This window comes from Anthonomus grandis, chromosome 3, assembly GCF_022605725.1.
Source record: "Anthonomus grandis grandis chromosome 3, icAntGran1.3, whole genome shotgun sequence".
Classification (NCBI taxonomy): Eukaryota; Metazoa; Arthropoda; class Insecta; order Coleoptera; family Curculionidae; genus Anthonomus; species Anthonomus grandis.
Genome location: NC_065548.1, coordinates 9,654,849 through 9,670,622, shown reverse-complemented (window position 1 = coordinate 9,670,622; position 15,774 = coordinate 9,654,849). Strand labels below are relative to the sequence as shown.

At 33.0% G+C, this 15,774-nt stretch overlaps 1 protein-coding gene across 1 annotated transcript in view; it reads left to right on the top strand.

Moving 5' to 3' along the window:
• The window catches only part of LOC126733774 (uncharacterized), a 33,295-nt gene extending 21,438 nt beyond the window's left edge, over positions 1 to 11,857 (top strand). Inside the window, exons 4-9 of the mRNA XM_050437169.1 lie at positions 3,283 to 3,508; positions 4,737 to 4,922; positions 4,983 to 5,126; positions 10,766 to 10,953; positions 11,028 to 11,189; positions 11,246 to 11,857. Of these exons, the coding sequence (XP_050293126.1) occupies positions 3,283 to 3,508; positions 4,737 to 4,922; positions 4,983 to 5,126; positions 10,766 to 10,953; positions 11,028 to 11,189; positions 11,246 to 11,530 (1,191 nt within the window). The 3' untranslated portion in view covers positions 11,531 to 11,857. The remainder of the gene's footprint in view (positions 1 to 3,282; positions 3,509 to 4,736; positions 4,923 to 4,982; positions 5,127 to 10,765; positions 10,954 to 11,027; positions 11,190 to 11,245) is intronic.
• Positions 11,858 to 15,774: the final 3,917 nt, after the last annotated feature.

Sequence of the window (15,774 nt, the reverse complement as noted above, 5' to 3'; positions counted from 1 at the left end):
CGAAAGTATCTTACGAAAGTATCTTCTATGACATATTCACTAAAAGAATAGAACACTATGTACCCAAGAAGGTCATATCCAAAATGGTATAGCTTCTAACACAGACAAATATCGACTATCGCAAATACAAAATATCTGCGGTTCAGCCGATGATTATCTGATTTACTCAAAACTACGCAGAGATCCAGATATTATATTGACCTGTCTTAGGATCAATTCCTTTTGAATATAGAATACACAATTTCAAACTAATATTAAGTAATTTTGGATTTACATAAACTCTCTTAAGTGACATCCGATTATGTGACTCTCAGTTCATTGTTAAGTCTTTTTCAAAGCATTTTAAAAAAATACTACTCGGACTTATTCTCCTTATTAAGTGCTATGCATGAGATCTTCATTAGGCCTTATGCCAGCAGCCTCTTCACTCATCTTTTTACTAAGAAAAAGATTCAAAAACACCTTGAAATTTAAATGTAACTCTTTCCAGTGTTTCAATCGGGTTTAATGTAGCAAACTACAGGAGAATTTGTCTTCTTTCCATTATATCAAAGGTAAAGGACTCAATACTTACAGAATTTGTTTAATACTTATAAACATCCCATCGCCCTAAATCAAGGACGTTCAACTACATCTAACCTGGCTGTCTATCAAAACTTCCTCATTGATTAATTGGAGAAGAACTACCAGGTTGTCTCTCTCTACACAGACCTATCAAAGACCTTTGATCGCGTCAACCATGCTCTTCTCTTGAGGAAGCTGTCATCGATCGCACCAAGTTTGTTTCTATTAAGGGAGTGGCCTCTAGTGTGACAAGAGTCAATTTGGTGTTCCACAAGGTTCCCACATTGGTCCTGTACTCATCTCATTCTTCACCAATGATGCTGTTGGCTATTCTGAAGAAAGTTCTTGCTTACTGAATGCGATGACCTGAAATTCTTCAGTGCAGTTACTACAGACACGAGCTTGCAGTGAGACTTGGATCGTTTTGTCACTTGCTGTGACGAACTATCTTAACTTGAATGTCTCCAAGTGTAATCACATGAGATTCTTCATGTGTAATGATCCCCTTAGTCACACTTACTTCATTACTCACCTGTAAGACAGGGTGTAGCAAGTTAATAGAAATCTAAACTCTAAACCTCTCGTATCAGCATAAAATAACTGATATTAGAGGTTCAACATGCATTTTTGTAGCGTTATGTGGTCTTCAGCTTATGTCTTTAATATAGAAAGGTTTGGAAGATTTCAGAGAAACTTTACCAGATCTCTGCTTTTCAAATATTCTTTCCCACTCCAAGATATTGCATATGACAATTTTATTACGTGGAGTGCAGTCTGTGAAACAGCTCCGTTCGAATTTTCTTTACAAACTCATCAATAATCCAATATCTTGCGACTACCACCTTAGTCCACCCTTCGATTAAGGATTCTGCCATGCCAAGGACAATTAGTCTATTGCAATTATGACCAATGGCACCCAGACAAGAGTACAGTGGTCGCCGGGAATATTAATGTGCACTTTGCACAGAATCAGAAGAATCATGTAGCTATAGTTGGTTTATGCAGCCGAGCTAATTAGGTTTAATGTATGTCTAGATAATAGTTTTTCTTTGGTACAGCAGTAGACATCTTGCAGTCAAGAGTCATTGATTCTACTATATCTGATTATAGAGGCAGGTTTCTCAGGTTTAAAACAATGTAGGCAGCTTTTCAGCTTTAATAATGCAATATCAAATAAGTCTTGGAATTTTTTTGAGCATGAAGAGTTGTCCTGATAAGTGACATATAAAAAACGTAAGGTACTATGAAGAATAAATAACGAAAATAGAGTAAATGTGATAGAGGCGAAAGCATTTCCATTGAAAATTGAAATTTTGAAAGCATTTTCGCATTTCCATTGAAAATTCCAGTGATTTGATTTAAAATTTAATGGACAGCTCTCACTGCCAGCAATGTTACTTTGTGATTTAAGTAAGACCTTTGACTGTGTACAGCATTGAATTCTGTTGAAGAGATGCTTAAATATGACGGATTTTACCACATTCGAATTCGGTTAGTGCGATCATACATAGAAGGACATCAGTCTATGTGCGGCTCTTCCAGAAATTCGCAATTACATACGAGATACCAATGATCTGATTTAATGTAAATTCGACAGCTTTCACTGCCAGCAGTACGTTTTGTGATTTAAGTAAGGCCTTTGACTGTGTACACTATGAAATTCTGCTGGAGAAATGCTTAAATGTGACAGATTCTATAGTAGAATAGTATTCGAGTGCAATTTACGTCGACGGACGGCATCAGTGTGTGCATCAGCTGTATGGTGTGACAAGAAAACAGTATTGGAGCAGTTTTGGGAACCACACTTTTTTCGAATTATATAAATGATTTAGCATTAATTTGAGTTCAAAATACACTTTGTTTGCTGATGAAAGCGTTTGTCTTTGCTGACTTATTGTGGCCTTCACTGATAGCGTCTGTAGCTGCACAGAGGTTGTCACAATGCTGGTTTGATTCGGACAGACTGCTTCTAAATAATGAAAGGTATCCAGGATGAGTTTCTTAATGAAGGAGCTATATGATTTAACTACTAACATAAGCAGTGTCAAAATTTTCCGGGTTTCTATTGATATTCAGCTGTAGTGGAATTGGTTGTTGGCTTCACTGTTAGCATATGACCTTTTTCTTCGCAGAAATCTTCGTGACAAATAAAGTATCTTAACTGGTTCCTATAACCGCAAGGGTGTTGAGTAGTCTTACTGCCAAAGGCTTTGGAAAAATCTGAATATTTTGAAAACTCATATAACTAGTTTAAGTTCATGTGAAAGCTGATGGGTTTCTTTACTAAAAACAACTATTTCGGGTACCTGAAAACGTCTGTGAGGAAGAGGGAGATGGATAAAAAATATTTATATAGGAATTCATTTTTATTCTTAAAAATGATGGACTGAATTGATTATTTAAATGTAGTCCCCATTAGATAAAAAAAGGTGATAATCTCTCAAAGAAAAAACGTCGTATATTCAATTTTAAATTTCTATCGTGTAAAAAGGAATATATGATAATGAAAATCGTCATCAACATCAGATTTGGTTTTTTATATTTATCAGATTGTTCCAAATGTTCCTAAAATGTTGACAGATATTTCACAACTTCTACTATTTATTAACTTCTACAGGAATAGGGGAATATTCAGTTCTGCAGAACTTTGTAATAATTTTTTTACCTAAATCCTGGCCTAATTTTCAAAAATAGTCTAATAAGATATTTTCCTTACAGTCCGACCAATCACTACCACAAGGCGCGATAGACTTCACCGAACTAACAAACACTATAATAGATATTCCCGATCTAGATCCACCGAGTCCAGATGATATCGCAATACTTCCTTATTCCAGTGGAACCACCGGGCTACCCAAAGGAGTAGAATTATCACACCGAAACATCGTATCCAACTTGTGTCAGTTGTCTGAACACGAGGTTGATTTTATAGAAAAAGCGCATGGTAAGCCCGACAATAATTTACTGTTTTTTTTTAATTAATATTTAGATGTAATTTGTTTATTTATTTTACCCAAGGCCCTACAAACTAGTTGAGAGAGAGAGAGAGAAAGTTCTAATAAGAGATAAAGCAATTGTTGAATTGTCTATTTCTAGAGGGAATCCTTAAGCTATAACCAAAGCCAATTGCAGCGAACAATCAATGCAAAATGACAATATCAAGCACATGTCAATTAAAACTTTATGAATAAAGCCAAGTACCCTCATATGTAATTTGATCAATGTGGTTGGAGAATGTAACTTTCGAATCTAACCCTAGATCAGAAATCTCAGATTTTACATTGAATGGTATGTTAACTGTCGCATATACAAAGTGAACAGAAATTATTTATCTTGTAAATGAAAACTTCCTTACATTCAAATTCATACCATACAGATATAAAAAAACTATACATCATCTGCAAACATTAAGTCTTTACTGTGTCTTAATCTCCTAATCAAATTTAATACAATAACACAGTAAGAGCCCTGGAGCACTCCAGATATGATTTTATTAACTTTAGATATGAAACCACTCGTCTTTACTTGTTGTATATCTTTCAGTAACAGAAACATATATAACATTAAAAGAAAACCACAACTTGAAAGTATTAAGCTAAGTATTTTCTTGTAAAATAGCCCATGAGTAACCCTGTCAGAGGCTTTAGAAAAATCCGTAAATACCAAATCAACCTGAAAGCCTCTTTCCATACCCGAATCAGTTGACGTAACCCTATGAGACTAAACCGTTCAGGATTGATTGAATTTCTAAAAATCCATAGAAGTTTTTTGCTTTCGAGGTTAAGCAGTAATTTGAGTGATCTGATCTCTAGGTCTAGACACATAAATGCATTTCTTTTCGAAAAAAATGGGTATCTCGTCAGATGTCGCACTCAGTTTATTTTTTGCAGAACTTTTATGGAACTAAAAACTTCTTTCCAAAGAAAACTGAAGAGAAGGAGCTACCTTCTCTTTAGTTCTATTAAATCGAATTATCTACTTGTTCCTGAGAATAAACAGAGGAAAAATACTCGCAAATAGAGTTGTTGATACCCTTGGAATCTCGGCAGTAGTACATACATTGCAAAAAAATCTTTGAGAGATACCATAAAGATTCTTCTTGCTTATTCCGAGTTTTTTACATTGCTCTCTCAAGTTTGAAAGGTGTCTGAAGATTATTACTGAATTTTCAGGAAATTTTCAAGAAATCACCCCCGGAGTCCTCCCGATGTTTCACATATACGGTTTTACAATCACCACCTTGAACGTAATGACCAATGGAGCTAAAGTACTTACTTTACCCCGATTTACTCCAGAGACGTTCGTGAACACTTTAAAAGAACACCCTATTACATTGATATTTTCTGCCCCACCATTAGGTAAGCTAAATTAATATTTATGTGTGTATATTTAATAAATATATTTTTATTTGTTTTCAGTTTTATTTTTAACGCATCACCCGGAAGTGAAGAAAGAATATTTGAAGAGCCTCAGATCGATTATGAGCGGGGCTGCTCCTTTAGGAAAATTAGACGAAGAACAATTTTTACAGAAAGCAGGAAATCACGTTTATATGTCTCAAGGTAAAAGACCGATTAAAGAAAATTAAAAAAAATATAATGCCGACTAAACTTTTAACATATTTCATTCATTGTTATGTCTCCATCTTTATCATAAATATCATAAGACTGGTAGGAGGGCAGATCGATAACTACTTAACCTCACCACACAATAGCCCCATTATTACAAAGAAAATTTGCTATCGTGTAATAGTACATGATCGTAGAGAGCTACTCTCAAAATTGCAACATGGTGGGTCTTCCACTTTTATTACAAATGCCACCCATATTCTTGACGATTTTGAGTATAATTCAGATTTATATGACGGGGTCCATCTATTCTTACGCAGAAACTAAAACTCTGTGATTTTCATACAGATAGTGTTCCCTTCATTTAATCTTCCTTAGATTATTTACCGATCTGAGACCATTGACTTTGTGTCCCTCCAATTCCTGAATTTTTATTATTAAGAGGTCTCTTTGAGAAAAATGGACTACTTTTTTGAATTTACCGATAGGTTTGCAATATGTGTCACATGGTGGTCAGAAATCAATATCAATGACTTAGTGAATGCCGTACTTTGTGTAGTATTAATCCTCTTTGCGGATGATATCACATTTTATTTATTTTATATGATTATTGAGAGGAAAATGTCAGACACTTTTAAGAGGCTAAAGTCTTGGTTTGTGGCGTGGCTAACAATTTGTCCCTGAATTCTTCTAAGACTCAAACAATTAATGTTACTCTAGCATATAAGAGTTGTGTTACTGATGAGTTCCTGTTCTTGATTCTAAAACAAAATAATATCGGTCGTTGCTTCGATTTTTGTTTTTCGAATAGAAATTACGCAGTAAAGTCAAAAAGCGCTTGGAAGCCATGTACGGTTACTCTTTTCCTTCGATTGCATCCCTAAAAAATTACTTTTAACCAGTTTCAACATCATCGAACTCTTAAACGGCTACCATAAACAGAGCCGATCCAGGGGCTTATGCCACTGAGTCTGAGTGCAAAATATCATATCTTTAGCCGCCTCTCTTCTGTTCAAAATTTTTTTATTTTTGAACGGAAGAGGGGGCTGTAAAAATACGTGTTTTACTAATAGATACACTTAAAAAAAGGAAATCAAAGCACTAAACGAAATTGATCAATTAAATAATTCAACAATATTAGGTATTGTGCAATCTTAATAAAACAGGCCTGCAAAAAATGTATAAATTTTATTTAAACATAAATAAAAAATAAATAAAAACCTAAATAAAGTGAACAAATGAAAAAGCTAATTCTACAATAAGATTTTGTATAAAAAAGTTTTGCCGCGGCCTGATATTCGTGCCAAGAAAGATATTATAACCATAAAAAAATTATAAACTAAAAAACTAAATGAAAATCACTAAGTAGGCAATTTTTCCATGGAATATCTAACTTGTCTGGCCTTCATAGAGGCAAAATCTTTTATAATTTTTTCGAAATTAGTTCTGTTGCATAATTCCGATTCAATTAAAATAATTGAAGACCTTAAATAATTTTTTATTAGTTTCAGTTTTGAAAATGATCTTTCACCACTTGCAACTGATATGGGCAAAGTCAAGAGAATTCTAAGAGCCACTGTAAGGTTGGGAACAGTATACAGCAAATCATATTTAAAAATATAGTTCAAAACTTCCATAAGACTTTTTCTACTTTCTAAAAAGGGTAAAATTAATATGATTTCTTCAAATAATTCTAAGGCGTCAATGTCTTTTTCATTTCTAGACTGATCACTTAATTTAATTTGCAAGTCTGTACAATATTTTAAAATTATATCTTTAACCCATTAGTTTATCCATCTATTTATAGATCACAACATCAAACAAGTGTTCAAAATGTGTCTGGTGAATTTTAAGCCGCGCCTACCACCAATATCGTTACTTTGATTGTAAATCGGTCCTATTTAGTGCCTTACTTCATTGTACGACCGAAAGTGTTTATTTTATTGGACCTTCGTTGGAGACATTTTTTTTATAAAGTGCATCGACTATTATACTTTGAGATAGCTTTAAAAATTGTTAAGGTAAGTTAAATTATGTATTATATTTCTATTAGGAGGGGTTTAATAAATGTAGCTAAATGGTTATTGTTGCATGTTTCTATTTTTTTTACTTTTTATAACACTGATTTTTATGGTGATCTATAAATAGATCGCTGGGATAAACAGAGATTTTTTTAAATTTAATTTCTAAAAAATACTTATAACTAATATTAGATATAAAAAAATGTTTTTCTGTAAGATTTTTTTTTATTTCAGATATAAAAATGAGCAAACCTAATTTATTTAAAAATCTAGAAGATGCAGGGCAGTACCTGTACTCAGAGCAAATACTAGCGTTGCCACCCGATGTTGATGAGCTAACCGATAAGGAAGTATTTAACGATGAAGAAACTGGAATCCCTATCTTAGAAGATATTGCTGGTTATGTAGAAATACAGACAAATGAAGATGACGAAAGCGAGAAAGAAGATAACTTACCATTGGCACGTCTAGTCCCTGAGAAAAAAAAAGCAAAAATTGAAAAACCACAAAAACTTGAAACTAAATGGATCAAAACTGACCCTCAATATTATCTTTAAACAGCCGAACAGGATTTTTTACAAGCTGAGAATGATATGAAAGCTACATTGAAAGACTCCTCTGCGGTAAACATATTTGAACACTTTTTCGATGATGAAATTTACAGCATGATAAGGGAACAAACTACTAACTATGCAGTTACCCAAAAGAATCGACATGGATTTACAATATCAAAAGATGATATAAGGATTTTTATTGGTTTTTTGATATTTAGTGTCTATCATACTTTACCCTCTGAAAGAGATTACTGGTCCGATGAAGACGATTTGGGCCAATCAATCATGAAAAATGCTATGAGTAGAAATGCCTACTGGGAAATAAAATCATGTATTCATTTTGTCGACAATACTAAAGCTAAAGACAACACAAATGATAAATATTTTAAAATACGACCATTATTTGAAAAAGTTAATAATAATTTTAAAAAATTCGGAATTTTTCAAGGAAATCTGTCAATTGATGAAATGATTGTTAGGTATTATGGTCGGCACTCGTTAAAACAATTCATTAGAGCCAAGCCAATCCGTTTTGGCTATAAACTATGGACAATGTGTGGCGAAGACGGATATTGCTTTTCTTTTTCACTTTATGCTGGAAAAGAAGAAAATCAACAAAAAGAGCCTTTGGGTACCAGGGTAGTTGTAGAAATGCTATCAATTGTGGAAAATCCGTCTACTTCAATAATTTTTTTAGTAGTCATAGGCTATTTCACAAGCTAAAAGAATTTAAATTTAGAGCTACTGGCATGATAAGGGAAAATCGGACTGCCCAGTGCCCATTACAATCAACCAAGGAATTGGAAAAAATGCCTCGTGGATCATATGATTTTAGATTCGACATCAAAAATGAAATACTAATTGTTAAATGGAATGACAATAAGTGTGTTTCAATGGCCACTAATTTTGATCACGTAGAGCCAGTAGCCTCAGTTCCACGCTGGAATAGGAAGGAAAAAGCTCGCATGCCAGTTTCCCAACCTAGACTGATATACAACTACAATAAATACATGGGAGGAGTGGATCACCAAGACTGGCTTTTGGAGAAGCATAGCATCGCCATCCGAGGCAAAAAGTGGTACTGGTGTTTATTCACAAGGATGATAGATATGGCAGTAATAAATTCGTTGCAGCTTTACCGAAGAATCAATGGGAAGAAATCAATAAATTTTAAAGATTTTAGGCGCGAGATTGCAGTAACCTACCTCAAGCTTGGTCATGGATGAAGTATTATGAAAGGTAGACCCCTGAGCTTACCATCAACCTCCAAATCACGCGTACCTGATGAAGTTAGACTTGATGAAAAGGGGCATTTTTTGGAAAAGAGAACCAATCAAAGAAGATGCCAATACACTTCTTGTAAAAGTCGCCCACTTACTTACTGCAAAAAATGTAACATTACGCTTTGCACCACTTGTTTTGTAAAATATCACCGCAAAAATTAGATATTGTACAATTTTACAGTAATAAAAAACATATTTTTTATAAAAAAAAAAATCAATTATTTGCCCAGCAATCTATTTATAGATCATCTTTTTTTGAAAAAACAAAAAAATTTCTTTAATTTTTTTTTCGGCTAAAAATTATCCAAAATAAAATGGCAAGACTATTTTTTCAACGATTTTCAAAAAAAAAATAATTTGGGCGTTAATGGGTTAATATTGTCAGGATAATATAGTTACATATATAATTTGGTAATAAACATAAACCTTAAAACTAACCTTAGGGTCAATAATGGGCTCGTCGCCGGCTTCATAATCAAATAGCTTTTTTTTTCAATCTTTTGCGCAATGGCGAACATACTTCAAAAGCACATAAAGAATAACGTGACGAAAATCACCAATTTTGTATTGGCAGATTTAAGGTAAACGAGCTGAGTTAAAATATTAATTAAGTTATAGACCTTCATATTTTTAAGAAAAAAAATGTGTACCACTACCTATTACTATCTACCTATTTGAAATGGACTATAGAATTCAGACACGATTTGGGTGCTTAGCAAGTTATCCATATTTTGTTGCATAAAATTGCTTCATATGAACAATCTTTCAGCTATATAATAATCTTTAAACAATCTTTAAGATAGGGAATAAGGTACAACAGGGTATAAAAAATAGGAGTAGAATAATTATTGAATAAGAATTTTGTCTTTATCTCGATCTCGATGTCACAGGGCGCCTGTGTGTGTTATTGTTATGCAATATTTCTCTCTACAAGTTCACATTTGTAGTATTGAATAATGCGGCACATTTTTCGACTTACGTATTTTTTTTCATTCTTAGTTTTTTGCCAATATTAATTAATTTTAATACAATAGGTCAAAATACATTTAAGTGGATGTATTTCTATCGGTTATACACAATATCTCTTCACAGTAGTTGTTTAACGTCGTTTAGTATTCCCGGTATCTTTCTAAAATTGTTCTTTTCTATTGCAGTTTATTCAATAACGTATGAAAACACACGTTTTATAATAATTCTTCGTTTATTTTTAACCTGCGTCCAGGATATATATTGTAGGATGAGTACTTATCGAATCGCCCTTGTTTAATTGTACGAATTGGATCGGAAATAACACAATTTTCAGGAGATTCGAACAATAATAAAAAAAAGGAAACGATGATATAAGACAAAGAGAAATTTTATCTATCCAGCATGTCATGTGTGAATTTATCTGTGTAATACAACACAAATGCTAAGTTCAGTACTGTATAAAGGAATCAGTGAATACTTGAACCAATTATTTGATTTGATTATATTAAATTATTTAAGAAATAAATGTGTGCAGAGTAATTGTTAAAATTGTTTTTGCATTTATTCTAATGGAAAATTTTAATAATTTATTTTAATAATTGTAACGACTGTTCTCTGGCATTCAGCAATCATCTCGGTCGTACCCAAGACCCGAAGGTTTTAAATCGAAATTAATAGAAAATAAATACAGTGTAAATAAATGTTTCTAGGAGTTTTAGATCATCTTGCATAGTGTGTACATGTGCCCTTGGAAAATATAAGATTGATTCTATTAATTTAAAACAACTAACAGGCACTTTTTCTAGGCTATGGATTAACAGAAACATCACCGGTAGTATCAACCACATCAAAAAGATTAAGACAACTTTATAAGGAGGCATCGAATGGTTCGGTGGGTAATGTAATTGCGAATACCGAAGTAAAAATTGTGAAACCTGATGACCAGACCGGCACCCCATTGGGACCAAATGAAAATGGAGAAATTTTAGTTAAAGTAAGTGAAAAAAAAATTAAGTTGAATTTAGCTGGCGAATTGAACTTCGAATGTTAATGTTCTTTTTTCTTTAGGGTCCCCAAGTAATGATTGGTTACCACAATAATCCGGAGGCCACCAAAAATGCATTTTTGGGATCATGGTTAAAAACAGGCGATTTAGGGCACTATGACGAAAACGGTTTATTGTTTATTACCGATCGTGTGAAAGAGCTTATTAAAGTTAGAGGTTTCCAGGTAAGCCCTCAGGCAAGCAGTGTTCAAAACCCCATCAAAAAAAATGTATTTTCCAGGTTCCACCAGCTGAATTAGAGGAAATATTAAGAAGTCATCCAAAAGTCAGTGATGCTGCCGTAATAGGTATTCCCCATGATATCAGCGGCGAAGTGCCAAGGGCTTATATTATCCCTAAAGGGGAATTGAAGCCAGAGGAAATCTACGATTTTGTTGCGGAAAAAGTAGCCAAGTACAAGAAATTAGATGGGGGCATTGAATTAGTCAAGGAAATACCCAAGAATTCCGCCGGAAAAATCCTAAGGAGGCAACTGAAACAAAAATATTTGAACGAAAACCAATAAGAGATTAAAATGGTAGAGCTAAATTGGAATGGGAATTATATAGTTTAAAAAAAAATTTTAATGTTGTATTATATCGTTGATTTTAGGATGAATATGTGACGTTTTTTCTTATAAATGTTAATCTGTATGTGTTGTCGTTGTTTAAAATTTGAATGTTTCATTTTCTTTATATCAGTTGAACTATTGAAGCGCCCGAAACCTTTGGGTTTGTAACTTAAATTTCTTTATAAATTAGTGTTTGATATAGACGAAAAATTAGGTCAGACGGTTTGATAAAATTTTTTATATGATAAAATGTCTTAAATATACATTGTTTTCGAGTATTAATTACAGCATTTTTTGGTTATTATTGTGTTCTAATTACTAATAAGATTGTCTAGAAGAAGAAGAAGAATCATAAATTTAGACGAGCTTACTTATATAACCAGGAATGTAATTTCTAATTTTTTTAACTGAGTTTTAGAGTTGTTCAAAATAAGTCGATTTATCCTACGTTAATTTGACATTCGCTCTTTCACTAATTTTGTTAATTTGTGGCTTATAATTGCAGAAAAGTAAAATAGTTGACATACAGGGTGTCCGAACTCTATTGACACAACACATTTTTTTTGCCCCTGTATATGATAAAAAAAAGTTAAGATAAAAAGTGTTTGTTTGGAAAACAATTTTGTCGACATTAATGGTAAATGTACGCGTGAGTATCTCAAAAACAAAGTTTTCATTGTCAAGTAAGTTTTCTTAAATGGAACGCCCTGTAAATTTTACCAAATTTTTACTCTTCATTTAATTCTACATAAAAAATTTATAACAAACTAAACGTCAAATATTGATGGTTTTTAGATAATTGCTTATTATGATGATATTATTTAATTCTTATTAAATCTATTATTAAAACGGTTATAAAACTTGAAGAATTTTAAAAAACTTATAGTATGTGTTCAAACTACTGACCGTTCTCGGTTTGACTTTGCAGTGTTTTATTAGCTCAGTGGTACAGGCGCTTCCATAGAGTAATTAAAAGTATATCTAAATTAAATACTATTAAATTAATTAAATTTAATACTATTAAAAGTATATAAGTATATATCGTGGTCGTATAAGCAAATCCCTTTAAGTCCACTTTTTGACGAACTCCGCGCGATGATTTCTCATCAAGTCAACAATTATTTAAGTCCATTTTCCCCATACTTTAAAAGATATAGGCCACATGTATTTGCCTAAGTCCAAAATATTTTAATTTTGAACAAAAAAAATCAGTTATGTGCACTTAAAGGATTTTTATTAGGAGCATGAGACAAGTTTAAACAGGAAAAAACCTGTAAGTCCATTTAAGTAAATATTTACGCGTACTTGTGTTATTTTATTTGCCGGCAGTTTACATTATTTTGTTGTTTGTGGCGGTTGGTCAGTATGTCTTCCAGAAGGAAAAAACTTGTGTTTATGGCGTGTAATAATACACTAAACCAGAGAAGTAGTAGTGATGAAAACTCTATTAGTTATAATAGAATAATAGGCTCTAACGTGTCAAGGTTTTATGAAAGGGTTGGGGAACAGCGCGATGCTACACCGAAAGGTAAGTAGATAGAACTTCTTAAATTTTGGATATTTAGAGTTAAAATTTTACAGTTACAGCAAATTATTATATGTTAGATTTTTATTCGCTAGTTTTAAACTGTGTAGGGACTTCAGTTTTTTTTCTGTTTGTGGTATTCGTAGGTAAATGGACTTAAGTTTTTCTTCCTGTTTGTGGTACTAGTAGCTTAACGGACTTAAGTTTTTTTCTAAATTTTAGATAAAAATATAGAAATTGAAAGAGGGTCTGAGGTGGGAAATTTAAATGTATCAGAACCGTCTGTTGATCACGTGTCTCAGCATTCCTTCAATGAAGACGATTTAGCCTTAATTGAAGATAGTGATGACTCGATCCTAGATCCAGACTTTAATGAAACAGATGATTCAAATGACGGTAAGATTTTTAGTTGTCACAGAAAAATTAGAAAATGCCTTAATTGCCTTGCTTCTATTTTTTTGTAGAGCTAGGAAATGACACACAGCTTAAAAGATGGAAAGAAAGTCAACCTAAAAAGTGGAAAAGAGCTGTGGCGAAAAAAAGAAGAAGCGAGGGACTTGATTATGTGACTAACAACAAACAGCGGCCAGCCAAGAAACCTCAAGCCATTAACTGTGAAAAGTGTCGTTTTAAATGTCAGACAAAATTTTTAGAAGAGGAAAGGCAAACTTTGTGTTTAACGTATTGGAGAATGAATAATTTTACACGGCAAAAAGATTTTATTCTTGCAAATGTCACAAGCTCTTCTCCAGAGAGAAGAAGACAGAGAAATAGAAATAAGGCTCCTAAAAGTAATTCTAAACAGTACTATTTTACAAAAGATAAAAACAAACTAAGAGTTTGTCAGGCATTTTTTTTGAAAACTCTTAATATAAGTGCTGATGTTGTGAAAAATGCATTTTGTTATAAAGGCTCTTCTGGCGTCTATGTCGGTGAAGACAGACGTGGCAAATCGGTACCCAAGAACAAAACCAGGCCAGAACTTCTTGCTGATGTAGAAAGGCACATTCAAAGTTTTCCGACCGTACCATCCCATTATTCCCGAAAGTCAACTAAAAAGGAATACCTGGACAGCAAATTATCAATAGATAAGATGTACAACCTTTATGAGGAAAAATTGCAAAACAGAAAAAAAAGAAGCTGTATCGTTCATAACGTATAAAAGGTATTTTGGTTCCAAATTTAATTTATCCTTTTTTCACCCTAAAAAAGACCTTTGTCAAACTTGTGAAAAACATAAGACAGGTGATGAGAGTCAGACCGATATTGAAAAATTTGAAAGACATGAAAGTCGTAAAAGGGATTGCTATTCTGCCAAAGAAAAGGACAAAATATGCGCTCTTAACGACCCGACATTTATTTCAGCAACTTTTGATTTGCAGTCAGTCCTTCAAATACCCTGCTCCGACGTAAGCCCCATGTACTACTCAAGAAAACTATGTGTTTTCAACCTTACTATTTATAACTCGGCCCCTCCAAATGATGCCAACTGTTATTGCTGGACTGAGATTAACGGAAAACGAGGAAGTTCAGAAATAGGCATTTGTTTGTTTGAATACTTAACACACCTGCCTCTGCATGTAAATCGGGTGTCACTCTGGTCCGATACATGTGGAGGACAGAACCGCAACCAACATGTTGCAGCTTTATTTAGTGCAGGTTACGCAACTTTAAGTTATTCAACATAATTTTATGGAAAGTGGGCATTCCTACATGGAGGTGGACTCCATGCATAGCTCAATTGAACATGCAAAGAAATATGTACCAGTTTACACAATTCAAGATTGGCTTAATATTTTTAGACTCGCCAGATCAAACAGAAATAAAAACAAAAAAAGTCAACCATACAATGTCCAAGAATTAAAATTTAATGACTTCTATGATCTAAAGGCTTTGTCTGTAAAAATACTTCGAAATAAGAGTAAAGATACAGAAGGAAACACAGTCAATTGGTTACTAAACAAATCATTACGTTACTTAAAAGACAAGCCAGGCATAATTGAATTTAAATACATGCATTCTGACCCTTATAAGTATATTAATGTTTTTGGAAGAGGGGAAACCCCAACTTTTCCGAAGGTCTTAAAACCATTATACAGCAAGCAACTGCCAATCACTGAAAAGAAGAAAGAGGATCTTCTAAAACTGTGCCATAACAATATAATTCCGGCCGAATTCCATGGATGGTACAATTCTTTGCCAACATCCACAAATGCACCAGAACACTTGGTCGAATCAGACAGTAGTGATGATGACGATGATTTACCATTAATCACTTATGTCCAACAAAATAAATAAATTTATCAGAAAAAAAATGTAAGTCCAACCTGTATGTAAAAAACGTAAAATAAAAAAAAACTTAGATGATATAGGTGTTTTACTGATAAATTATCATTAAAAAAAAGCTAACAGATCATGTCTACAGCTTTAAAATATCACATATTCAAAAACAACTTTTACAGGCAAATTAAAATCTTTTTTTCCATTTTTCTCACAATTCACTTTTATGGACTTATATACGGTTTTGCTTGTACGCCCACGATATTAATTTAATATTTATTTCTCTATGAGGCGCTTCTTATTCCTTCTTCCGGAATTACTCTATACTCTATAAGCAAATATATACATTTTTAAACTTGGCGCCACTTGGGGCCATCTAGCGGTACCACATATT